The sequence below is a fragment of the Panthera onca genome, chromosome B4, assembly GCF_046562875.1.
Source record: "Panthera onca isolate mPanOnc1 chromosome B4, mPanOnc1 haplotype 2, whole genome shotgun sequence".
In the NCBI taxonomy this organism is placed as follows: Eukaryota; Metazoa; Chordata; class Mammalia; order Carnivora; family Felidae; genus Panthera; species Panthera onca.
In genome coordinates this window covers 25,459,772-25,487,313 of record NC_138345.1, presented here as the reverse complement: position 1 = coordinate 25,487,313, position 27,542 = coordinate 25,459,772, and the positions used below count along the sequence as shown (strand labels likewise).

The 27,542-nt window shown below is 39.9% G+C and overlaps 1 protein-coding gene and 1 long non-coding RNA gene across 8 annotated transcripts in view; one reads left to right on the top strand and one right to left on the bottom strand.

The window, feature by feature from the left end:
• LOC132694990 (uncharacterized) overlaps positions 1-4,021 on the bottom strand; it is a 123,748-nt gene extending 119,727 nt beyond the window's left edge. For all 5 annotated transcript variants that reach the window (XR_013556924.1, XR_013556926.1, XR_013556925.1 and 2 more), the window contains exon 1: positions 3,810-4,021. This is a non-coding gene — a long non-coding RNA (uncharacterized LOC132694990). The remainder of the gene's footprint in view (positions 1-3,809) is intronic.
• Positions 4,022-4,064: 43 nt separating this feature from the next.
• The window catches only part of ODAD2 (outer dynein arm docking complex subunit 2), a 174,133-nt gene continuing 150,655 nt past the window's right edge, over positions 4,065-27,542 (top strand). The window contains exons 1-7 of one of the 3 annotated variants that reach the window (XM_060659075.3): positions 4,077-4,168; positions 7,177-7,439; positions 13,881-14,038; positions 16,210-16,402; positions 17,028-17,134; positions 17,324-17,460; positions 19,738-19,854. In XM_060659075.3, the coding sequence (XP_060515058.1) occupies positions 7,216-7,439; positions 13,881-14,038; positions 16,210-16,402; positions 17,028-17,134; positions 17,324-17,460; positions 19,738-19,854 (936 nt within the window). In that variant the 5' untranslated portion in view covers positions 4,077-4,168; positions 7,177-7,215. Of the gene's footprint in view, positions 4,169-7,176; positions 7,440-13,880; positions 14,039-16,209; positions 16,403-17,027; positions 17,135-17,323; positions 17,461-19,473; positions 19,535-19,737; positions 19,855-27,542 lie in introns of those variants that run through there. The other 2 variants (XM_060659076.3, XM_060659077.2) reach the window with 2 other exon arrangements.

The following is a 27,542-nucleotide window of genomic DNA, read 5'->3' as shown; positions in this document are numbered from 1 at the left end:
GAGGGGAAAAGTTCCAGCAAGGGACATTAAACTTTCACCTTTGGTAACTTTATGACTTTGGGCTCTTTGTGCAAGAGGCCAACAGGCAAGTAAAGGAGTCATGATCCTAGACAGAGAAACTGACCCAGAGGTGGTGTTGCTGTCAGGTAAGAGAAGGATCTGTTTGGAACTTGGGTGGTCCATCTGAAACTACTTGATACTTGCCCAATTTTGATGGTAAAGGCACAAATAAAATAGCCACTGTTTGAGAAGGGCTGATGCCAGCGGTTCAGATCCCTTAGCAGAGGGCCAGGATCACCCCACCAGGTAAGCCGTCTAGATCAGCAAACGTTCTACTGAAGGGTGAGGGGAATAAACAGGCCCAGCCCTCTTGCCTCAATATGCAAAAACTGCAAGGCCATCCCGGTTCTAGAGCTCTCCATGCAGCTCTAGTCATGACCAGACGGCAATTCAGCTTCCCTCATCCAATCCCACTGCCTTCATTTCCAGGGGATATTCCTAAGTAAACTTCTCACATGCATTTCTCCATCTTGGAGTCTATTTCCTGGGAGAACTTGACCCAACATGGCTTATTAATAGTCTCTCTGCTTCACCTCTTGTACCTTAATAGCCTACTTGCCCAACACAGTCAGAATGGCTAACAACACAAATTAGATCATGTCACACCCTGCTTAAAATCCTCCAAAAACTTTCACTTGCTCTTGGAATAAAATCTGATTCTTTATCATGGCTTAAACCCCTACTTTATGGAATCCTGCCCATCCTCTTCTCCCTACTTTCTGCTTACTGTGCGCTCCATGTTATTGGCCTTCCTTCTCTGCCAGAGATTTTGCATAGAGTTTAATGGACCCCTTTGTTTTTGTTTGTTTGTTTGTTTTTGCCAGTACCCAAATTAGATAACTTAGTTTTGTCAACAGAGTATCTGGCACGTGTTGGTATCCAAAAAAAAAAAAAAATCATTTATGGAATAAATGAAGGTCTAGGAGGTTAGAATCTAAGGAGAAGGAGCCATTTCATTTCCAGACCATGGGCCTTGGTCAGTAGTGTATCACTGAGAAATATCTTTGTGCACAGGAAGGCAGCTTTGATTGTTGGTCTTTATGTATAAGGGAAGGTAGGATCTGGCAAACTTGGTCCTTAGAACTTCATCAGTCTTCATGCATTTTTCTATCGTCAGAATTTCTGTTGAAATATCCTGAAAATTTCCACTGAGAGGCAATCTTTTTCCTTAATGAGACTTAACCCCATCACTGTTCAATGAAAGCCACTGTACTTTCCTACAAGCCTTACCAGGTTCCATGTGTTTCGGTCCTTTTCTGATTGAGGTATTAGACACTCAGACCAACCTGGCCTATCACCTTCTCCTGGCTGTGGCCTGTAAATGCTTCTCTTGGCTGCTTTGCACTAGTTAGCCCCACTCTAACACAGGTGAATGGGCCCCCGAGACCCGCAGACTTTTTTGTTTACATAATGTTGTGTGTTGAATCGCATCCTCCCTAAAATTCATATGTTGAAATCTGAATATCTCCTTAAAGAAGACAGGATCTTTACAGAGCTAATCAGGTTAGAATGAGTTAATTGGAGTGGATCCTAATCCAATATGACTAGTATCCTTAGAAAAAAACAACACTTGCACAGGTGTACAAGGAGAATGTCATGTGGACATGAAGATGGCCATCGATACACCAAGGAGAAAAGCCTGGAATAAATCCTTCCTTCACAGCCCTCAGAAGAAACCAATCCTTGATTTTACATTTCTAGCCTCCAAAACTGTGAGACAATAAACTTCTGTATTTGAAGCCACCCAATCTGTGGACCTTGTTATGGCAGTACACAGAATCTGGGCCTGAACTCTACAATGCACCAGGATCTGAGCTGGCCTGAGCCAGGCGGCTGGTTTCACAGGGGGCATGTTGAGCCGACAGGAAGTTGTGGCGGAGGGCCCCCACAACTCTCAAGTCTTTCCCAGAAGTCCTTAGCAGACTTTCTGTAAAGTTCCATTGGACAGAACTGGGTCACATGTCTGTGCTCTAGCTGACGGCAGTGCTGGGAAGGGCCTCTGCTACAACAAACTCCTGCGTGCGCTCTCAGTGTGCAAGGCTCTTTCCCAAACACAGCCACTTAGAATCACCCAACTGGTTCTGTCACCTGTGTCCAAGGAAATGAGAGCTCCACCCTTCTGGTGCCCGGCTCAACAAAGAATGCCAGGTAGCAAGGCACCTTTGACTAGGTGACTCACCAATTTTACTCTTCCCATGTGTCACTCTTCTAGATCTTATGACACAGATTTGAAGGAGCCAGAAAGGCCCCTATTTCATGGAGCCTACTATTGAAGTAGCAAACAGGCAATAAGACAGGCTAGTCCGGACAAATCCTACTGAGAGGCTTCTTCAGTCTGGGTGGTCCACACTCTGAGAAGTAGTCATTTAAGCTGAGAGCAGAAGGTCTGCCAAGTTAGTACCCCAACATGGCAAGGAAAAATTAGAAGCAGCTAGCTGGGAATTCTACAAATTTGCATATTATTACATGCCTTTTTTTTTCTTAGATTACGTCAGGGTTAATAAATTCAAATTTTGCCATCAGATTAAGCCATGGCAGAGTCTGACATCTGCCATGAATTTGGCAAATGAGGACACAGCTGCTCAGATCTCGGCGGGCACTGGCTTTTCCCACTTTGCAAACCGCGGTCAAGCGTCCCGAATTTGTAGATTTCTGGCCAGTTTCTATGTGGGGCTCACTAATGCTGTCTCACATTAAACAGTTGATTAAAATATGCGAATAACATAAAGTATCCAAGGAAATTTCCCTGCTCCAGGACTGTTCGAGCACCCCTCTAAAGGGTGGATTCTGATCCTCACCGATTTGTGACCTGCATCACTCTATAGGTATGATGCTGAGGTTGTCTCAGAGTGCACTCTGTTCATTTTTCAAAGGGCTTCCTTCAGATTATATACCTAATTAACATATAACCTTCCTTTTTGACACACTGCAAACATAGGCTTTTCTGGAGGTAAAGGCTACTTTAGGCAAAAACGATTCCACTTCAAACAACTTTTTTTATACTCTCAAAAAAGGAAGAAAAGAACCCCAAACAAAGGCCTATTCTATCTCATTTCTCAGTGTATCTGCAGAAAGGCTCCGGTTCTAAGCCAGGACAATATAATCTCCTGACGTGTAATATCCTAACATCATCACATATCTGCCCTTTTGACTTTAGGGAAAGAATCCAGTTCTAGTTCCTAAATACTCCGCCACCCTAAATTATCCAGTATCAGTCCCTAAACACTCGTCCCCCAAAGACAGTATACTGTTTTTTATCTCTTTTATTATTTTCCCCCCAATATTTTCTTTTATCTACTCCTTCAGCCCCTGCTGGTTTTTCAGAGCTTGGGACTCTTGTTGGTAGAAGTATCTACAGGTGGGGTTAAGGCCATCTTGGTAAAAGGTAAAAGACATTTACAAAGAGACGGGAACGCTTTCATTTCATTCCAATTCTCGGAATTAAACTACTGAAGAGCACTTTCTGCTTTTCTAGTGCGTATTAGCTTATTCCCCCACATTTGCTTTTTGGGAAGCACACTCAGGCCTCAAATATCCTGAGAGGCTCTGCGCTATTTTGCGAACTCCACGGAGATTTAAGGTGCATAGAATAAATACCTTATGGAATATTACGGAACATCTGTCCAGAAGCCTATGGAGACCCCGAAAACGGGGTTTCTAACGAACATTTTCTCTTTGCTGCCGGTCATATTGATTTGCTGCTCAAACCCCTAACTGCTGTGGCCTTCTTTAAGGTAAACGTTTCCCACCTGGTGGAGTGATTCAGGGAGAGTCCTCCTGGCAGAAGGAGGTCGAATAACACTATTCCCAGGGAGGGGACGCGGCGGCTGCAGGCGTTAGCGAAACCCCGCGAAGCCGGGCGCCACCAGGGCCGGCGGCGGGGCGGCGGGGGCGCGGGGCCGCCGGGAGCACGCGGCTGTGGTCTGGGCGGGCTCCGGGCGCGATCGCACGGCAGGCAGCTGCGGCGCGGAGGGCGGGCTCAGAGCTTTCCTCCGCGGGGCGGCGACGCTCTGCGCGGGCGCCGGGCGTTTCACTGGCGTCCTAGCAACAGGCGGGTGCGCGGCGAGCGGCGCCGGGCGCAGTGCGGGCGCGGAGCTGGGCGCTGCAGGTGAGTGCGGCTGGTGGGCGCGGGGCGGCCGCCGGAGACTCGCCGCCGCCCCTGCGGCCGGGGTTCCGAAGTTCGCGCTCGCTCCGCGCTGGGGTCCTTGCCGCCTTCCGCGTGGTTCGAGAAATGGGGGTCTTTTCCGGGCTCCGCTTCTGTCTCTCTCGCCGCTTCTGTCTCTCTCGCCTCTGCCCTTCCTCCCCTCGGGACTGAGATCCATCTCTCCCCTTCTCTCTCCCACCCCCGTTTAGCCCCTGCCCCCCCTGCGGACACCCTGCTCCTGCCCAGCCACCTTCTGCTCCTTCGCCCCCGAGCCCCCCACTCCTCCCTGTCGGGACCACATCTCCTCTGTAATCCGTTCTGTTTCTCCCGCCGCCTCCCTGCCTCTTTCCCTCTTCGCCTTTCCCCTCCGCCCGTTCAGCTCTGCTCCCTCCTCGCTATCCAGCCTTCGCTGCCTGCCCCTTCCTTCCTGTCTCCACTACCCCGTCGTCCCTAGAAACTTCTTAGCCTTCAACTCTAACGCTTGTCACAGGTCTGATCGGTGCCATCATCGCGTGTTTTCACACAGGGTTTGAACGTAGTTTTTGATTCAGGGCCCTGTTCATATCAGTTCTCTGAAATTTTCATTTTTCTGAAGCTTCATCATTCTAGAAATGCCAGTGTGTGCACCGACTCCCAATCGACCTTACCAGCCACATTTCTAGATCCTAGAGCGGATGTTTACAATTCCCTTAGCTTCATTGAGAATTCAGGTTTGCTTTTGCTCAAGTATTACAGACATTATTCACGGACGTGTTTCATTTTATTAATGATACAAGAAGCTTGCAACTAACCCTTAAAAAAGAAAAACAAATTGTATTATATCAATTTGATTAGTAGAGAAAATGAGTAAAATTAGAGAAGATGAATATGTGATTCTCAATCTATGCAAACACATGCACAAAAACTTTTTTCCTTTTAACCGTTAAACGTAAAAAAAAAAAAAAAACAAAAACAAAAAACTTAATGCAAAGGCATGTACTATGTATTGACATGTATTCGTTGTAACCGTGGTTCTTAGGCCAAAAGAACTCCTGGATGGCAATGGGTAGAAACTGGGGAGTAGCTTGTTTTAGGGAAAAAAAGTGTTCATTTTATATTTTTACCTGAGTTACACTGACCATTTTTTAACACCTCTGGGTTAGTGGAATAAATGCTGTAGCTTTGGTTCTTTTGGTAAATTAAGCCATCAGAAATTTCTTACATTTCTGATGAAAAACATTACCCTGTTTTCTTTTTAAAATGTATTCAGCCAAGCCTGCAAAGTACCTCTTTTTTTTTTTTTTCTTTTTATACCTGTCTTGTCTTGTTCGGAATTTCCTTCCACTTTTTCCCCTCTGATAATATTTTATTTGCCTCCTGGATTGTCCTAGTCCCCCTTCCTGGAGATTTTCTTAGACCTTCTGCCAACCAGCCTTCTCAAATGAAACCTGTTCACTGTCACAGCTCCTCCTTTACCAGATTGAGAAAAACAATTTGAAAATTTCAAATATGTTACACTTACTTTTCTATAAAAATTTATCATGATGAAAAGAAGCCCTTTTGGCATTTCTTAGCTCTTGTTAAAGTGTCTTCCGGCAAGGTGTTGCCTGTATAGGGTGTACCTATAGGGTGTACCTATACAGGGTGTTGCCTGTATAGGGTGTACCAGCATTTTGGTACACTTCCATATAAAATTAGTAAATTCCATATAAAACAAAGTATGTTCAGCCTTCCTTTGGTTTATATGATAGTTGCAATCCTGACGGATTTAGTGTGTGTTAAAACTGTGAAAAAAAATAGTGTGATTATTTGCAAAGTGGAAGTAGGTTCTGAGCGCAGGTATTACTTACCTGAAGTTTTCCACTTACTAGATGCCTGGAGATTGTAGCGTAATTCTTCCTTCTGAGGACTGTCATGCATATTGCAGGACATGGAACATTCTCAGTCCTCATCACTAAACGCCAGTGATGTCCCTTTCATTTCAATAATGAAGTGTCTTTTATAATTCTTCTGTATTATGAGCACTGCCTCGCTGAGAGCCACTGATCTGGATGTCCTGTTACTGGATTTCAAGATGTAATACAGTACAAACCCCGAATCTCCAAGTCATTTCTGTAGACTCTTGGTTTTTACTAAAACCACTTCTGAGGTTTAGTAGTAATTATGGGGGGGAAAGCTAATTATATTTTATATTTAACTTTATAACCATGTTAGTATTCTGGAAGGAAGGCTTTCATGATCACTTTTAGGAGAAAGCAAACAAGTATGGATTATCCGGGAAAAAAGCCTTGAATCTTCACAATTAGGGTCAGAACTTGCTTTCTAACTTGGCTCTTATTTAATGTTACACATAATGTTACCTTTTAAAAAGAAAGTCACGGGTCGCCTGGGTGGCTCAGTTGGTTGAGCATCCGACTTCAACTCAGGTCATGATCTCACGGTTCATGGATTTGAGCCCTGTGTCAGACCCTGTGCGGACAACTCAGAACCTGGAGCCTGCTTTGGATTCTGTGTCTCCCTCTCTCTCTGCCCCTCTCCTGCTCGCACTCTGTCTCTCAAAAAAATAAAATAAAACATTAAAAAAAAAAAAAAGAATAACAGTTCAGTTTAATGGCACGGTTCCAAATGATGAGCAGTCCAGCCCGGAAGAGCATTGCTCACTTAGCCTCCAGCTCCAGCAGACCTGGGACCCATTTCTTTTTCTGTTTTCTTGTTTCCAGTTACTTGAACTTTCTCTCTTAGGCCCAGGGACATGAGAAAGTTATTCACCTCAGGGCAGACAGGTATGGGAAAATCCAAGTACTAGTCAGTTTTCCATAGAGTTGGTTCAGTGAAAATGCACTGTTTTTATTGCATTAAAAGTATAATTTGATGATTTAAAAATCAGCCTTGAAGATTCAGAAGCAGAATGTGAGTTGGATTGCTTGAAAGTGAAAATGTTCCAGGGACAAGGTGGCCGCAGTCCTCTGTGTCTAACTCTTTTTACTCGGCAGTGCGTGTGCTAAGCTCGGGTTTGAGCATTGACTGATACTATGGGCGTGGCGCTGACCAGGTCGGCGCAGTGGACCGCTGCCGGATACGGGACCAGAACCTTGGAAATTACTCCTCTCAATGAAGCAATATTGAAAGAAATTATGATGTTTGTGGAGAGCTTTATCTACAAATATCCCCAGGAGGCAAAATATGTTTTTGTAGAACCACTCGAATGGAAAACAGACTTGGACCCCTCGGCATTTGAATCAGGTTATATTGTCAGGTAAGCCAGTGAATTGCTTCTGGAATTTAATATCTTCACTGTACATATTTCTATCGATTGGTTGTAGGCTTGGGGCAAATAATTTAACATCTCTGAATCTCAGAAATACGCTGACCCAGGGATTGCAAGCAGAAGGCGCTCGGGTGAAATCTGAGACTATTTTGTTTGGCCCACACACCAGTCATCTAATTTTTATTTTTTAATTTTTTTAATGTTTAGTTATTTATTTCGAGAAAGAGCGTGTGTGTGCACTTGTGCACAAGTGGAGGAGGGACAGAGAGAGAGAATCCCAAGCAGGCGCCACACTGTCGGTGTAGAGCCCAACATGGGGCTTGATATCATGAACTGTGAGATCATGACCTGGGCCAAAATCAAGAGTGGGATGCTCAACTGGCTGAGCCACCCAGTCATCCCATCTAATTTTTTAAGTTTGAAGTTGAATTTATTTTGATAGAGGATGCATTCTCCAGGTCACCACACTCCAACATTTGCTGTTGCTTTATGTCTGGGCTTTCCAACTCATTCATATGACCGTACAGGTGCCGACAGCATTGGTTTTGTGACCTCTGATATGAATAAGATCCCTACTGGTGTTTAAATATATTAATCCCTGAGGTAGCAGAGTGAGAGTGGTAAATTTTTTCAGTATACGGGAGAGGTTTTTTTTGACAATTGGCATTGTCTTCAAATGAGAACCTTCCAAATCTGAGACTAACAAAAAAATTCTACATCCACCTCAAACAAGGGGCTGTCAACTTAGCTCTTGTGAACATGAGTAAAATGTATATGTATTTATATAAGTGTGATTATACTGTAATTACACATGATGAATTTACATATACATATGTAAATAGTTTTTGTCGTTTTGGTCAGCTTCAGTGTATTTTCTACTTCAGGCATTCTGATCCTCCTTCATGTTTGCACATGAACTTTTAAAGTCTGACCTTATCAAAAACAGGTCACTAACCAGCCGAAGCTTCCTGTAGATGCCCTTTTCATTTTTCCCCTTTAGGATTATTTGTGAGCATAAACTCAGAATTTCATTTTTGGAACTGAACACCATTCTTGAACTGTGTCTCTGGAGTGTTTTGGTTCTGCTGTTATGCTTTACCTTCTCCTGAATTTCCTGAAGTCTTTTTTTTTTTTAATTATGTTTGATTTCTAAAATTCTTTTCTAGCATTTATTCATTTTTGAGAGACAGAGACGGAGCGTGAGTAGGGGAGGGGTAGAGAGAGGGGGACGCAGAATCGGAAACAGGCTTCAGGCTCTTAGCTGTCAGCACAGAGCCCAATGTCGGCCTTGAACTCACAAACCACGAGATCATGACCTGAGCCGAAGTCAGCTGCTTAACCAACTGAGCCACCCAGGTGCCCCAAATGTATTTGATTTCTAAGTGTGAGAGGTCACTTCCTCTCAAAGCGTTTGTCATTATTTATTGCTCCCACTTAAGTTTAATATAGTGTCACACACTGTTTTTTCTAACCTTTGAAGATGAACTCATGTGCAAAACCATACAGTTGAAAAACATGTGGGCTACTTAGTACAAACATGGATTTATTTATCTACTTATTTTTTACTTATTTATTACTTATTTTTGAGAGAGACAGAGTGTGAGCAGGGGAGGGGAAGAGAGAGAGGGAGATTCCCTCTGAGCTGTCGGCACAGAGCCTGACGTGGGGCTCGAATCCACAAGCCATGAGATCGTGACCTGAGCCGAAGTTAGACACTTAACCAACTGAGCCAGCCAGGTGCTGCCATACAAAGTTGGACTTAAAGCAGATGTCAGAAGAGTATCAAGAGTATCCTTGTATCTTGCCTCTGTACTTACTCTGTGTTCCAAGTACACGCATGGCCACGTCTGTGACCTCCTTAGGTGGGCACCTAAGCACACACATCTCAATCATATCACTATTTCTCTGTCTTTATCCTCGTCCAATTTCTCTTGCGCTATTTCCATTTTTACACCTCTCCATACAGTCTTTATGTACAGTGTTCCCTCTTAAGCAGGATGTTTCGACATCTTGATACCACGTGTATCCTGTCTTTCTCCTGTCAGACTTACGAGGCAGCTTTTCCTTGGGCCAGTTTTTTTACTCATTGGTCTTGTTTCTGACCCATATTAATAATATCTTTGATGTTGGAAGGAAGAAGAAGGGTCTGATAGTAGCCCTTGTTGTATCTGAGGGAAACCATGCCTTCGTGGCTTGATGAGAACCAGGTGGGTACTGATTATCCTGAAGAAGGTGAAGAACACAGCTGAGATTTTGGTAGTAACGGAAAATACCAAATGCTTTCACATCCAGGTCTTGATGTGAGCCCTTGCTCCATCCTTCAAACCAAAGAACTGTCAGCAGCCCATAGCCACTTGTGATGCTATACCTAGCAACAAAGACAAGTCCTATAAACCAGAGATGCCTTCAATGGCTAGAAGAATGCATTGTTAAAACAGCCCCAGCTGCCTCATTCTTTGCCCTTTGGTTCACATGCACTCTTCTTGCTTAACTGCTGGCCCTTAGGACACCTTTTATTCACTTATTTAAAGGGGGGAAGCTGCTTTCCTTCCAGGTGGGATTCAGGTCTGTAAGTCCATGTAGATATAAATACCTAAGTCATCATAAAGACTTGGAGCTTGGAGTCTCTGGATGGGTTTCTGCCAAACAGGAGTATTCTTGAGTATTTTAGAATATTTAGGCAGACTCCTCTTCTTGGGAATATACATCTTCTCAGCCTCTTGTTCCAAAACATCACTTTTATCTGCATGGAAAGTCTGTTGGAGTAAGTAAGCTATCCTCTTTCATTGATCTCCGCAGATATTTGGGGAATATACTTATACTTGTGGCTTCATTTCTTATTTGATGTTGCCCATCTCCAAATTCACTCTTGGTAGCCATCAATAAAAAGTTTGCTGAGCCTTCTTCTAAATTAGGCTGACAGGCATCTGACGCTGAAACTGATCTGCTAGTCACACACTGCACAGGTTTCACATTTCATCAACCACCTTCTTTTGTGCAGATCATTACTGAGTAGATGGGCACAGCACTTTCCACATGTTAGATGACTCATTCTTTTCCTTTAGAATCGTTTCCAACGTACGGCTCTTCATCCTGTAATAACATTTGTCATCATCCTTCCGTGTTCAGTGTTTTGGAGAAAAGAGCTCCACTTTCATTTTAATGGAAATCAGAAGTCTCCTTGTATTACCATTCTCAATTGCTTTGTTCTTATCAGGCAGGATGAGATTAATAATCTCTCTAAAATACCTCAGCATGAAGCCCAAGTCCACTGGAAGCTAAGGACAAATGACACCCTCCGATGATCAACACCATCTGTTGGTGGTTCACAGAGCTGAGGTGCTTTGACTCATTAGAATATAGCTTGGGAAACTTCCAGATTCGAGAAGCATTCAAAACCACTTAGTGACAATGTTATTACCTGTTCTTTTCTCTCCTTCTTTGGTAGAACTCTGATCTTTGAATGATGTCAGCTTTAATATTGTGGTATTTCAGTTGTGAATGTCTCTCTGCTATCTCAGGGATGTGTCTGATTTGGGATACAGTTCTCTTCCGGTAAGAGTTGTGTGTGGGTGAGAAGTCGGGTTCCTAGTACTGGCCCTTTTCCCCCTGTCCTGTACGCTTCCCTCACAATTGGTACCTTCCTTGTTCCTACTTTACTTTTCTCTTTTATGAATCTCCACAAGCATCTTTTTTTATTGCTTATTTACCAGTGCTCCTTGGGAATGGGCATTGTTTAATCCTTTTGCTTTTTTGTTCCAGTCATCTTATCAGTGTCATGAAGGCTCAATTACATGATCTCCTGTTTTATGAGACAATAATTATTATGTTTTGGTAAAATTTCTAAGTCATGGTAATAAGATCAATGCCCATAACATTTATTATTGAGCTCTTTGTTTCTCTTACCTGAGAATTGCTAACTAGTTTCTCAAGTATGGTCTTATTTCCCTTGCTACTATTTAGACTCATTTATTGAGTAATTACTGTGTCCTAGACACTAAACTAGGCACTAGGGATGAAGTAAATGAGATATTTTCCTGCTCTCTCACTTTATAGTATAAGCTATTGTATTTCTACGTCCCTTCTACAATTCCAGTGTAAAAGTCTTTTGATCAGGTCAGTGGATTTCATTTATATCACACTCGTCTTTTTTTTTTTAAATGATTTTTAAATTTATTTTTGAGAGAGAGGGAGAGTGCAAGTGGAGGAGGGGCAGAGCCAGAGAAGGACAGAGGATCTGAAGTGGAGTCTGTACTGACAGCCGAGAGTCCAATGCAGGGCTTAAACTCATGAACCACAAGATCATGACCTGAGCCAAAGTCGGATGGTTAACCAACTGAGCCACCGACGTGCCCCTACAGCACATTCTTCTTTTTTTTTAAGTTTATTTATCTTGAGAGATGAGAGGAGGGTGGGACAGAGAGAAAAGGAGAGAGAGAGAGAGAGAGAATCCCAAGCAGGCCCTGCACTGCCAGCACAGAGCCCTACATGGGTCTCAATCCCACAAACCCCAAGATCATGACTTGAGCAGAAATCAGAAGTCAGATACTTAACCAACTGAGCCACCCAAGCATCCCTACAGCACATTCTTCTTGATGTCATGAGGTGGGTGCATTATTTTTCTTTCTAAGAGCTCTTTCTTCAGGTGTTAGAAACTGTGAACCCAGAGACAAACCTGCTCTTCTACATCCTCCCTATAGCTGACATTTTACTTCCTACCGCTCTGTTGAGTTACAGGTTTCAACTGGTGGGAGCAAGGAAAAATGTGTCCTGTGCCCTTGACTTCCGGTTTCTCACCAGCAGTTTCACCTTCTTGAGTTCAGTGGCTTGATATTGTTGGCATTCACTTGGCTTATAACTTAGTCTTGTCATCATCCACTTAGCACGAGTGTCCAGCCCTGTACAAAACTTTAAGAAATATCAATCCAGCCCTAAAGACACTATTCCAAAAGGTTTATGTTAGAGAAAACGCACAGTTTGTAAACAACACCTATCATCGATCAGTCTAGAAATCTTTCATTCATTTATTCCTCCTCTATCAAGCACCTTCTGTGTGCAGTTACTACATAAGTTCCTGCACATAGAGCTGTGGGCAAGACTGATGAAAGTCCCTGTATTAGCCTCCTGTTGCTGCTGTAACAAATTATCACACACTTAATGGCCTAACACAACACAGATTTAATTTCTTACAGTTCTGGAGGTGAAAAGTCTAAAATGAGTCTGTAGGGTTAAAATCAAGGTGTCGGCAGGCCTGTATTCCTTCTGGGGGCTGAAGGAAGATCCATTCTTGCCTCTTCCAGCTTCTGGAATCCACCCACATTGCTCCTTGGCTTCTGGCTCTGTGTTGCTCTGACCTCTATTTCCATGTCACATCGGCTTCTCTGACTTGACCCTCCTGCGTATTCCAGAACAGTCTTCCCATCTCAAGATCCTTAACTTTACCCATCTGCAAAGTTCTCCTTTGCCATGTAAGATAACACATTTATGGGTTTCAGGATTAGGATGTAGACATCTGTGGGGTGCCACTGTTCTGCTCCCCATAGTTTCTGTCCTCTTGTTTATTTCCTAATGAAATAGTGCTGTAGTGACAGGTAATCTGAGTCTTTCAGGTTTACTTTTTCTAATGAACTGGCAACATTTCACATCTGTTTATCTGCATTCCAATTTAAAATATGTTAGATCAGGTCCTAGGATGAAAGCAGCTTTACCAGGGATATCAGTATATAGTAAAAACCTAGGCAGTTTAGTTAATGTTGTAAGTGGTAGAAATCTACAGAAATATCACTGCCACAAAAATATCTTAATATTTTTTAAATGCCAACCTAAAAAATAATTAAAATGGACAGAAACACAAATCTAGGAGACCCAGTAATTTCTGATCAGGAAAAGTCCATTTAGAAAAACGGCTTATTATCCAAAAGTAAACCAAATTAGGGGGTTTGGAGTGGGAAAGCAATCCACAGATGGGATCTAGTTTGTCTTTTTTTCATAGTTTTTTGTTCAGAAACACAGAGTAGCCAAGAAAACGTCTAACCACTAATTACTGTGGTGTAAATTTTATAAATAGTATAACATTAGAAATCCCCAAAACATGAATGGTCCTGTAGAACCAGTGATTTTTTTTTTAAATATATCTGACACATTGTTAGAAAAACAAAAACAAAAACCATGAGTTCATGAAGGTATTCAAGAAATTGCTTACCATTTTCTTCCTGGATCTATTGTGTTGCTCACTATGGTTGCTAATAAGGCTGAGAATTTAAGGGTCTGAGTGTGTACAAAGTAGGAAAGGAGATGAGCTTCTAACACGCAGCATTTATATTCTGTGTTTTATAATGAGACATAGGAATAGTTCATCAAAATGTCTTCCACTTAACTTCACTAGCATCCAGGTAACCTTAAGTTTTCTTTTTTGTTTTCGTGTTGTAGTGAAACAACAGTCAAATCAGAAGAAGTGGATGAAAATGGACAGCCTTTGCTGTTTCTCTCTGTACCTCACATTAAAATCAGGAACTTTGGGCAGCTGTCACGTTTTTTACTTATTGCCAAAGATACAAAGCTGAAGGAAGCACAGGCGTGTGTTGAAGGTGATATTTATACTCCAGTCTATGATTTGAACTTTTAGAAACATAACCTCGGTGGTGGTGGGGAGGGGATCATTTGTTACAGTCTCCTGGACAAAGTTCTGTAACCTAAAAGGTAAAAAAAATTCCTGTGTTCAACTTCATAAAAAAGTCATTATTTTTTCTTGGCTGAATGTTAATGCTCATATCAAATTTCTACTTTAAAATGAAAGGCCTTAATAACTTTATTTACCACTAGAAACCTTCTTCTAATTTTCATGTGTGGTTTAAAGACAGGCTTCCTAGCTTCTGTAAAGACCAGAGGACTCTAGCCTTTGAGGTCCACACAGGAGAGAAGACGGATTAGAAGGGCCAGCACCGGAATCCACACTCTACTCTCAGTACTGCTGTGATGGATGATGATTTGTTTCCCTTAAAATGAATGTAGACTCTTCTTTTAGCAGAATTGGCTCATAATAATCTCACTGTCCATTGGTCTCAGCCCTACTCCATTGTGAGCTGCACGGCCTTGTGTGAATAGTTACATTCATTCGGTGGGAAATATTTTTCCTCTCCATTACGGCTGAAGATTTTCATCCTTGTCTGATCGTCTAACATGCTAAAAGAATGCGATCAATTGCCTGCCATAATTGTACTCCAGATTTTTCTCATGAGTAGACAAATATCTAACAGTAGATAAAGATGCTGTATACATGGTTTGCTTCTTTGGAATCGTGTGACTGGAAGGTCCTAAGCATAAGGTGCCTGGGTTCTGCCTCTTGTCGTTCTTTGCTGTGTCTACTGCTGTGAGGTAGGAAGATGATCTTTTTTTTAAAAAAAAAAAATTCTTTAAGATACGAACCTCAGGGCAGCAGCCTCCTTTTTATCTCTTGCCTACTCTTCTTTATTAGGCTATCTATACATCAAACTACTCTGCTGAAGAGGAACAAAATCTTGAGAGTAAAGCTGAATTCAGGAAGGTCATTAATAGCATTAAATTCAACTTAATATATGAACATAATACATAGACTGGCTGCTATATATCTAGTTTGGCTACATATGAATCTTTGCTGCATTTTGTCCTTTCCGTGGGAGTTCTAGATACAACCCTTAGTTTTGGGTCCAAATTCCATGGTGCACAGCAATTTGGGGATCAGGTTTGTGTCTTTCCCCAGAATTCATCTAGTACCTTTTTTTCATGAGTCTTTATGAAATGACCACCATATTGGTGATAAGTTGAGATGCTCAATCGGTGGATGATTCCTAGATCTCCTTCCCCTGCCTCTCCCCTGATGTGGTCTTTTCTAAGAGGTCCTAAGCCTTTTCTGCTATTTTCTGGTGCCCTAGTCCCCTTCCTGTTGCAGAGTTCATGTGATCCCTGTGCTCTCTTCATTTCAATCAGGTCGAGCTTTCTGAACTAGTTCCGTAGGCCTTTTCCCCTCCCTGTCCAAATGCATCCATACTTCATCTTACTTGAATTCCTCCTTTCCAGATAAGGCTTTGCCACTTTCTTCCTTGTTTGCAACTACATGGTTCTTTGGCTTTTCCCAAATCCTGTTTTCAGCATCTCTAAGTTCGACTTTCACACCTGTGTCAGCCTTGATTGTGCATTGGTGTTTCAGGTTTTCACTGTAACTTTGGTATGTGCATAAGTACTGGCCAGTGTTTTTCCAACTCTAACATCAAAAGGCATTGAAAATGTGAGCAGTTTGAACAGGTGGAGAAGACGGGCGGTGGATCTGTAGACTGAGAGAAACACACTCTCTTGGAAAGAAAGCATTTGTGAATGCACTGGTACACGTGCACACACACACACATAGACACACAGTTCTAGTGATGATTCTTCTAAGGAGACCAGTATTTCCCTATCTTCAAATCAATTCTGAGTATATTAATTGAATGCCCATGCTGGACAATGCCCCACAGTCAACAAAAAAAAGAAAAGAAGGTCTTGGTCTTTGTCTTATTAGAGAGGTGACGTAACTAATGATCTTACAATACAAGGCAGGACATCCCAACGAGTGCAAGAGAGTTCCTACTATAGTAGAATCTGAGAAGTAGAGATCAATTCAAATGGAGTCCATCAGAGAAAGCTTAATGAAAGAAACCCATTTGGGTGGGCTTCAAAGGATTTGTTAGTCTATGTTTCTTGTAACAGAAGACAAGAGGATCATTTTTGTTTATTTTTTGGTCAGCTAACAGAGATCCTGTAGCAAAAATCCTGGGTTTAGATTATAATACAATGAAAGAAGACACATCCACGGTAAACATTCTTGATAAAGTTACCAAGGGTGAAGATTCTGAAAATGAGATTAAGATGAAGATCGCCAGGCTGCTCAGCCAACTGGATCTGCACCTCCTGAACCATTCTCTAAAACATATTTCACTGTGAGTCTTTAAAAAAAAAAAAAGAAACCTCTAAAAATTAGTTACAAAAAGTGCTTTCGGAGGTTTTTCATAAACACACAAAAAATATAGACGTTATTGCCATTGATTTCGTGTGAAATTTTATTGGATTAAGATTGTAGTTTATCGCATGAATATTTCTAAAACTAAAAAGTTTGCAGTCAGCATTGCTAAAGTCTTCCGTGGGGTTTCGCCTAATTCTGAGGACATGAAGCGACCTTATTATTTTCAGTCTCTTCAGGCTGTTAGGTAAATTATTGAATGATAATGCAAATATCATGTAGAGTTTGTAAGATTAAAAACTTGTTCATTTTTCTAGTTTTTTTCCTGGTATTATAGTGTTATCACTAAGAAACGAAGTGAATATTTAAATGAGTACATTTAATGCTGCATTAAACGTGAGTCACTGATTTTCTGATGTTTTGACAGTGTTGTCAGATTACAACAGGGCTAAAATTAACTGCAGTATTTTTGTTGTTGTGTAATTTAACCACAATTTTAACTATAAAAAACAATATTCCCCCCCTGCTAAAATGGAATGTTTTCATGTGCTTTCTGCAGGTTCTCTTTTAAAGTGTCAAAATGAATTTCTTACCATTTATTTCAGAGAAATAAGTTTAAATCCCACAAGTGTTAAGAACGATATAGAAATGCTGAAAAATTTCTCGGGAAAAGGAGAACAAACTGTCTTGGAATCTATCAGCTATACCTCAGGTTTATATTATTCTCAGTTTCATTTTGTGTTAAATATAATTATTTCCAAATGCTTCAATAGCGACCTTAGGATTGAATATTTGAAAAGATGAAAACTTAAAACTTTAATCATATTTATTTTTTTAAAGCCAACATATTTTATTTTTAGGAGCTCCTTTTAATTGATTGAAACTTATTAATTGGTTTCAGATTATGAATTTTCAAATGGATGTAGAGCCCCACCTTGGAGACAAATTCATGGAGAAATTTGTTACGTGCTGGTGAAACCACACGATGTTGAAACTCTGTGCATTACTTGTAGTGCAGAAGGAGTATTTTTAAATGGTGTAAGTAATTTTTTAAGAACTCTGTTGGTTTTGGTGCTTAGCTCAGTCTCTGTAAACGCAGGCATGTGTCCAGGATTGAATCCTGATGACCACAGAAAATGCGATACTGCTCTGTGGGATTGAAGCAGATCCCCTTGCTGAGTTTGCCAGGCAAATCCAGAATGGCCTCAGAATTAGCCCAGTGTTCCCCATTGCAGATCATTAAGTCAGTCTCCTACGAAACGATCTCCAAAGGGGCCTGTGCCACTTTATACAACAAAAACCTCCTTAATCAGTTCCCTGATTAATTATACAAGTATTAGGGAAAAGAAGAGGCAGAAAAGGAGCAAGGAAGTAACACAGAAGCAATAACTACAGCTTTTACCCTAAGAGTTGAGAGGACAAAGGGAAGGGAGGCACTAAAATGTGGGAGCTTGGAGGAAGTACCCCATGAAGCTGGGACCTACATGTCTGGTGAGGGGCCAACTGCTGGGCTGGGCTGGTGGCTTAGGATCTCAGAAGATGGACCTTCCAGAGCTGAGATTTAGACCTGTGAAGAGTGGACCCCACTTATATTGGCAATGGTGTGTTAGGAGTTCAGAAGGGGGACCGCACAGAACTGGGACCCACAACTCTGAGGAATGGTCAGTTCCAGGAGAAGCTGGCCCCCTCTGAGCTCAGGTGGTCCCCCTGAAACTGGCATCCAGACCTCTGAGGAGTGCATTGCCCAGTTAGTGTTGGTACCTTGGGAGCTCAGCAGAGGATGTTTGCAGAACTGGCAGAGCTGAGACCCAGACCTTTGGAGATGGAACCCTGGTCGGTTTATAATGGTATTTCTGAGGGGTCGTAATGAGCCTGGCTCCTAGAGTACAGGGGAAAACCCTGGGAACTAGAACTAATTGTTCCTACTGGGAGCGACTGCTGCTGCCAGGGGTGAAGGGCCGTTGCTGGGGTAACTCTAACAGGGACAGCAGATGAGGAAGAGGGAGTATGTCCCTTTCTCCCTCCAGCTTGTCAGTGTTCCTTTCACTTCCTGCTGACTGACGCTGAACTAAGCTGGCAAAGGAAAAACACAGTGTTGCAGATCCCAAAGCCCTGAGCATCACTAAGCAGAGAGATGGCCTTCCAAAGCCTCTAGATTAAAAAACGTTTAGTCTTCTACCTGTTCACTGAGGTCAACTTTCTCCTTTGCGGTGTAATTTGGGGCCTCACAGGCAAAGTCTGCAGGGAGAACCCAAATCTGTAACGGGGACCCAGCCGTCGGAGGGGACTGTTTGGAGATTTGCTACCTCTTGGTTTGGATTGGTGTCAACGTTTCGGTGCCGCTTTCTTGATTCCCGGCAGACATCTGTCCTGATGTGCCTTGTTCGTGCTTTTTTTCTCAGCATGATGCTTAGCTTATGTCTGCACAGAGGAGGGAGACAGCCTAAACATGATTGTACTTTTGGTTCGTCTTGATACTTTAAGTGAAATTTCCAATTAGGCAATAAGAGGTAACAGAAGGAATGACTTTCTTTGACTTTCTAGAGTGGGGCAAGGAGACTTGGTCTCTAGCAAAGGCTGTTGACCTACATACAACTTTATTTGATATGGAAATCTAAGTATTCCTGTCTATTAAAAAAATGAAAGATAAGGAACATGAAACTATTCAGTAATTACAGAAAAATGCAGAACACACTAGAGTTATATGTATATGCATGATGTTTATGGATATATAACACACTACAGTTTTTTATGTATACGTTTGGTTAAGGGAGAACCAAATTTTTTCTATTAGGGTAGGAAAAAAAGGGAAATGATCAAAGGAAAGACAAAAAGAAAGAGGTACAGAGACAAAGAGTGGAGGGATGGACTGATACATAGAGATTAGAATTCTAGAAAATATAAGCCTATAGCAACCGTGTCACACAGAACAAGAGCAAGGGTGTGACAAATAGAAACAAGCTTTTCTGTGCTGACATTCTAATCTTGGGGCCTTTTATGACTTCGCCAGAGGCTCTTGAAGTCATATTGCTTTTTTACATTTGAGAGGTACAGAGGGAAAGAAATTTTGATTCTTTGCTGACCAGCAGAGTGCCCTACATGCATATAGGAGGTAGTCAGTAAAAGCATGCTGAATGAATGAATGGATGGATGGATAACTGTAAGAGAGAAAGATTTTGCCTATATTTCTTATGTATAAAGACTACCACATGGGTCCTTTAGAGAGGAAAACGATATGTGGGCTTGGGTTGTGATGTATTGATCAGGCTCAGTTGCTATTACATTAATAACAGCATCAAACTTTTTCTCCCAAAGGGCAAAACAGACAATGAGGGGGAAATTAATTATGAGAGAAAAGGTGAAATTTATAAAGACCTTGTCACATTTTTAAAAGAAAAATCAGCAAAATTTTCAGAAAATATGTCTAAACAGGTAAGTTTATAGACTCTTAAAATTTCATAGCATAGTGTTACTTGACTCAACTTTCTAATGAGAGTGATTCTGCCTATATTTGGACTTTGCTTCTATTTTCAGTGTTTTTCACAATATAACATAAAATACGAAATAAGTGTAGTACTTTGAGAAAGTTTCTGATTCAGGTAACAGGTGTAAAATATTTCAGATTGCTTTCTAAATAGCACTCTTCATCTTCCCTTTTGAATTAATAACACTAAGAACAAAGGAGTCAGCCCTGTTAACGAAGCCCAGATGTTTTGATTATTTTTATCCTTTCTCAACATCCCATGATTACTACCGAATTGGATTGCCTTAATAAGTGTCACCTGCATATGCATAAGAACTGTGCTTCCTTTGTGTCTTTCGTGGTTTTTGAAATAGTGTTGCACAAAGAAATGAGTTAATAGAGTTATTTCATGAAGTAAAATCTTGATTGAAGCTGATGTAGGCAAGAAACAATATGCAAGAAATACTAATGAAACACACTTAAACTCCAGGCTGATTCCCAAGAGGTCAATTCCACAAATCCCACAAGAGATAACTTATCGGGCCCATTGTTTCCCTTCTGACCCTGCCACTTCCGGAGGACTGTTTTCTTACTGCACTGCTGCTACTCTTGTCCCGAAACTTCTCTTTGTCATCATCCTGCAAAGGCTTTTTATTGCCTGGTGTTTGAGCACCTGATTTCCTGGACTCCAGTTTTTCCTTTGTTGTTATTGTCGCAAAATAACTATACAAAGCATAAAATTTGCCGTTTTCACCACTTGAGTGGTATCACTGAGTGGTGTTAATTACATTCCTAATGTGCAACCATTACCACTGTCTACTTCCAAATCTTTTTCATCATCTCAGACTAAAACTCTGTTCCCTTTATGTAGTAACTTCCCCTTTTGCCTCCCCCAGCTCCTAGTAACCTCTCTACTTTCTGTCCCTAGACATTTGCCTTTTCTAGATATTTCAGATAAATGGAATCACACAATATTTGTCCTTTGGTATTTGGCTTAATTCATTCAGCATAATGTTTTCAGGGTCCATCCATGCTGTAGCCTTTGCCAGAACTTCATTCCTTTCTATGACCGAATAATACTCCATTTTTATATTATGCCACAATTCATTCATTCATTCATCTGTTGATGGACACTTGGGTTGTTTCCACTTTTTTGACTATTGTGAACAATGCTATAAATACTGGTGCGCAAGTATCTGAGTCCCTATTTCAGTTTTGGAGAGTATATACCTAGGAGTGAGATTTCTGGGTCATATGGTAATTCTACGTCTTAACTTTTAGAGGAACTGCCAAACTGTTTCCACCTAGACCGAACCATTTTATGTTTTTACCTGCAACGTACAAGGATTCTGGTTTCTCCACATTCTCACCGATACTTACTATTTTCTGTGTGTGGATTTGTATGTGCATTTATTGTAGACCACCTAATTATGAAGTGTGGTATTTCATTGTGGTTTTGATTTGCATTTACCTAGTGATGAGTGATGTTGAGCATATTTTCATGTGATTATTGGCCATTTGTGTATCTTTTTTTTTTAAAGAAATGTCTATTCAGTTCCTTTGTCCATTAAAAAAATGTTTTGTTTTGTTGTTGAGTTGTAGGAATTCATTATATATTGTGGATATTAACCCCTTATCAGATCTAATATTTGCAAATATTTTCCCCCATTCTGTGGGCCGTCTTTTCATTCATCTTGACAGTATCCTTTGATACACAAACATTTTTAATTTTGATAAAGTCCAACGAATACATTTTTTGTTGCCTGTATTTTTGGTATTGTACTTAGGAAACCATTGCCAAATTCAAGGTCATGAAGATAGCTATGCCCCTCTTTTCTTCTAGGAATTTCATGGTTTTAGCTTTTAAATTTAGGTCTTTGATTCATTTTGAGTAAAGTTTTGTATATGGTGTAAGTAAGATAAGGATGCAATTTTATTCTTTTGCATGTGGATTCCTAGTATTATCTGAGGAAGAGATTGTTCTTTCCCCCACTGAATGGGCTTGGTATCCTCTTGAAGATCAGTTTACCATAGATGTAGGCGTTTATTTTTGGATTCTCAATTCTATTCTATCTTGTTTATCCTTATACAAGTCCTATACTATTTTGATTACTATATCTTTGTAGTAGTTTTGAAATTGAGAAGTAATGAGTCCTCAAACTTTGTTCTTGCTTTTCAAAACTATTTTAGCTGTTTGGGCTCCCTTGACTTTTTATCTGAATTTTAGGTTTGGTTTTACCATTTCTGCAAAAAAAAAAAAAATATAGCATTGGGATTTCTAAGGGATTGTATTGAATTTATAGATTGCTCTGTATAGCATTGTCATCTTAATATTCTTCCAATCAATGGACACGGGGTGTTTTTCCATTTGTTTTTATCTCCTTTAATTTTTTTTCAGCAGTGTTTTATATTTTTCAGGGTCAAGTCTTTGTCTTCTTTGTTAAATTTATTTCTGAGCATTTTATTCTTTCCTGATGCTATTATAAATGATATTGTTTCCTTAATTTCCTTTTTGATTGTTTCCTGCTACTATAGAGAAATAGAACTGATTTTTTTCATAGAACATGCAGGCGTGTACACAGGGTGGAGAGGGGCAGAAGGAGAGAGAAAATCTTAGGCAGGCTGCATGCCCAGCGTGGAGCATGATGCAGGGTTGATCTCACAACTGTGAGATCATAACCTGAGCCAAAATCGAGAGTTGGATGCTTAACCGACTGAGCCATCCAGATACCCCACTAGAACTGATTTTTGAGGGTTGAAATCAGTTCTGACTTTTGAATATGAATTTCAAAATCGAATCCTACAACTTTACTGAATTCATTTATTAATTCAGTTTTTAAAAATTTTTTTAACGTTTATTTATTATTGAGAGAGAGAGAGAGAGAGAGCATGAACAGGGGAGGGGCAGAGAGAGGGGGAGACTCCAGGCTCCGAGCTATCAGCACAGGGCCCTACGCAGGGCTCGAACTCACAAACTGCAAGATCATGACCTGAGCTGAAGTCAGTCGTTCAACCAACTGAGCCACCCAGGCGCCCCCATTAATTCAGTTTTTAAAAAAATCTTTTGGTCTTTCTACATATATGATCATGTCATCTGCAGAGAGAGTTTTACTTCTTCCTTTTCAATTTGGATGTAATTTCTTTTTCTTGCCTCATTACTATAGCTAGACCTTTTAGGACTGTCGAATAGAAGCAGTGAAAGGTACCTCCTTGCCTTATTCCCGGTATTAGGGGAAAGGCTTTTAGGCTTTTAGGCTTTTGCCATTGAATGTGATGTTAGCTGTGAGCTTTTCATAGATGGCCTTTATTGTGTTGAAGAAGTTCCCTTCCCTTTAGTTTTCCTTTTGTTGGTGTATCCCATCATTTTGGTGGAGCTTCCTAAGCAAAACAGGCACATTAGAGGGAAAAAAATTGAGGGTTAGTGTGTGAAAAATATCTTTATTTTTCTGTCCGTTATTGTTTCTGTAACGATAGTTCAAAAATAATTTGTACTTAGAATTTTTAAGGCAATTTTTCCTATGTGGCCTGTTTTAGCCTTTCCCATCTATCAAAGCCTTTAGGATCTTTTCTTATTCCTGATGTTCTGTAATTTTCATGATGATATGGTTGGTGCTGGTGTTGTTTGTTTTTCATCAATGGTGACATATGTCCTTCAGAACTAGAAAAATACTTTTTTTTCTAATCATTCTAATCATTCCTTCCTCTCTGTTCTCTGCTCTCTTTTTGAAACTTACTAGTTGTTTGTTGGGACTCTGAGATCTTCTGATTTTATTTTCTGTCACCCACTTTCTGTAAATATACTTTTACTTTATCTTCAAGACGTTGTGCATGTCTTTACAATTTAAACTCTCATATTTTTAACATTTTGTTTTCAGGCGCTTATCTGTACAGATCATATGCTTTTATTTCTCTTGGAAAATGTGGGAATAAAACAGCAAGATCAAACGGTAGTTGTATGTTTAACTTTTTAAACAATTTGTAAACTGCTTTCCAAAGTGGTTGTAATATTTTACATACACACCAGCAGTGTATGGAGAGTTCCAGTTCTTCTGCTTATTCGTCAATAATTGGTCACGGGCACCTGGATGGCTCACTTGGTTAAATGTCCAGGTCTTGATTTCAGCTCAGGTTGCTCTCAGGGTCATGAGATGGAGCCCTGTGTCAGGCTCTCTAAGAAAAGAGAGATTCTCTCTCTCCTTCTGCTCTACCCTGGCTCACATGTGTTCGTTCTCTCTCTCTCTCTCTCTCTCTCTCTTTTTCTCAAAAAAAAAAAAAAATAGGTAAGGTCAAACCTCTAATTTTAGACATTCTAATAGGTGCGTGTACTGGTATCTCCCTGAGTTTTCATTTACGTTTCTTGAATGCATTCTTTCATATGCTTATTTGCGATTCATCTATCTGTCTATGTGATGAAGTGTCTATTCAGATTTTTTTGCCCAGTTTTTTATTGGGTTGTTTGATTTCTTACTCAGTTGTGAGAGATCTTTATATATATTCTTGGCTTACATATTCTATCAGATATATGACTTGTAAATATTTCCTCCGGGTCCATGGCTTATTTCATTCTCCAACCATTGCTTCTAAAGAGCAAATGTCTTCAATTTTTATGAAGTTTAACTTGTTAATTTTTTCTTCATAGTGTTGTATCTGATAAAGCTTTGCCAAACCCAGTGTCACAAAAATTTTTTCCAATGTTTCCTTTCTAGAAGTATTCAAATGTTAGGTTTTACATTCAGCCCTTTGTAATTTACTTCTTATACATGATATGAGGTGCGGATCAAAGTCCTTTTTTTTCTTTTGAATGTAAATATCTAGTTGTTTCAGCACCACTTGTTGAAAAAAAAACCATCCTTTCTCCATTGAATTACCTTTATATCTTTATCAAAATTCAGTTGTCCATTTGTGTGAGCGTATTTTTGTTCCACCGATCTGTTTGTCTGTTTTTATACAAGTACTAAACTGTGTTGATCACTGTAGCTTTATAGTAAGTCTTGGAGTCAGGTAGTGTAAATCTTCCAATGTTGCTTTTTCAAACTTGTGTGGCTATTTTACATCTTTTGCAAGTCCATTGGAATGTTGGGATCAGCTTATTGAATTCTTCATAAAAACACTGAAAGAATTATGGTTGAGATTGTGATAAATCTGTAGATCACTTTCGAAAGAGCTGATGTCTTAACAATATTGAAGTTTCCAGTCCATGAATATAGTAGGTCTCTCCATTTAGTTAGATATTCTTTAATTTTTCTCGGCAATATTTTGTAACTTTCAGTGCATAGTCCTTACACATCTCTTGTGAAACCTACCTGTAAGCATTTCATATTTTGGGGGTGTTACAAAAGAAAACCACAAGCCCGAAGTGGCATCACTTAGGCCAAGTCAACCACCTAACAGATATATTATTATATATCCTAAAATATGTGTTACTATTATTATAGTATTTATACCTAAATAACTACAATTTCAACCAACCAGTAATGTACCCTGCAACCAGTCAACTGGAATTTCCTGGTCAATACCAGGAAATTTACTGATTTACCCCTTCTTCTCCTCTTAAGAGGGCAACCTTGACTAAACAATATATTCCTTGATAGTCAAGTCCCTTTTTTAAAATGTTCTTTCAGCCTTTAAAAACTTTTCTTTTGTTTACTTCAGTGGAGCATCACTCTAATTACCAGATGGGATGCTGCTGGATTCATGAATCCATTAATAAAGCGAGTTAGATCTTCACACTTACTCATTGAGTTTTTATTTCACAAGGGCTATGGTTAATGGTAGTTTTAAATTTTCAATTTGTGATTATGTGTTGCCACTCAAAATACACTTGGTTTTTATATATTGATTTTATATTCTGAAACACTTATTAGTTCTAGTGTCTGGTTTGTACATCCCAGGGAGTTTCTATAGAGGATCATATGATCAGTATATAAAGATCATTCTGCCTCTTCCTTTCCAATCTCAGTGCCTTTTTTTCTTTCCTTAATGCCCTAGCTGGAGCCTCCAACATAGAATTATATAGAAAAGGTCTTTTGTTCCTAGTGGTAAAGGGATAGCTTTCAGTTGCTACTACGTATAATGTTAGCTGTAGCTTTTCCACATACTAAATTTATAAGGTTGAAGAAGTTCCCTTCTATTTCAAATTGTTAAGAACTTTTATTAGGAATAGATGTTGGATTTTATCAAATGATTACCTTTTGAGATAATCATGTTTTTTTTTCTTTTTTTAGTTTGTTAATGTAGTAAATTACATTGATATGAGTTTTCAAAAAATAAACTAACCTTATATTTCTAGGATGTAGTATCTCTATTTATATATGATTGGATCTAACTTGCTAAGATTTTCAGTTTCACATCTATAAGGTTGTTGGTGTGTCATTTTCTTTAATACCTTTGGTTTTGGTTATCAAAGTGATACTGTCCTTATAGAATGAGTTGGGAAGTTTTATCTCCTCTGCAATTTCTGTAAGAGTTTGTGTAGAATTGTTATTATTTCTTAAATATTTGGTACGGAAGCCATCAGGGTCTGGAGTGTTCCATGTAAGGTAAGTTTTTTAAAAAGAGATTCAATGTCTTTAATAGTCATAGGTCCATGCAGGTTATCTATTTCTTTTTGAGGGAGTTTTGGTAGATTGTCTTTATTTTATTTAAAAAAATTTTCCACTGGTGTAAAGTATACATAGCTTTTGCTATTTTAACCATTTTATTTTTATTTTGAGTAATCTCTACCCCCAGTGCAGGGCTTGAACTCACAGCCCCAAGATCAAGAGCCACATGCTCTACCAACAGCCAGCCACATGCCCCGGTAGATTGTCTTTATAGGAATTTTTCCATTTCATCTAAGTTGTCAAATTTATTGGCATAAACTTGTTCAAAGTTATTCTTTCATTGGGGTGCCTGGGTGGCTCAGTCGGTTAAGTGTCTGACTTCGGCTCAGGTCATGATCTCACGGTTCGTGGGTTCAAGCCCCACGTCAGGCTCTGTGCTGACAGCTAGGAGCCTGGAGCCTGTTTCAGATTCTGTGTCTTCCCCTCTCTCTCTGCCCCTTCCCCACTTGCACTCTGTCTCTCTCTGTCTCAAAAATAAGTAAGCATTAAAAATTTTTTTAAAGTTATTCTTTTATTAATCTTTTAATGTCTGTAGAATATGTAGCTATTGTTATCTCTCTCATTCCTGATAGTGGTCATTGGTGTTTTATTTTTTCTTGATCTGTCTGGATAGAGGTGTATTGATTTTCACAATTTCCTCAGAGACTTAGCTTTTAGTTTCATTGATTTTTCTCTATTTTTTTTTCTACTTTGGTATTTATTATTTCTTCTTTTCTTTTTACTTTGTGGATTATATCATGTGGTTTTGGTGGTAAGTTCTTCCATATTCTTATTGATATTCTATCAGTTGTCAAGAGAGGTTTTGAAGTGTTTCAACTATAACTGGGGATTTGTCTAATTTTTCTTTTAGTTCTGTTTTTTTTTTTATTTGAAACTCTGTATGTGCATTTAAGATTGCTATTTTCTCCCTCTCTCTCCTTGGTTGTTTTTCTTTTTCTGAAGTCTACTTAATCTGATAATTTTATACCACTCCTGCTTTCTTTTGACTAATATTTGCATGTTCTTCTTTCCCCTCCTTTTACTTTCAAGCTACTTATATTTATATTATTATATTT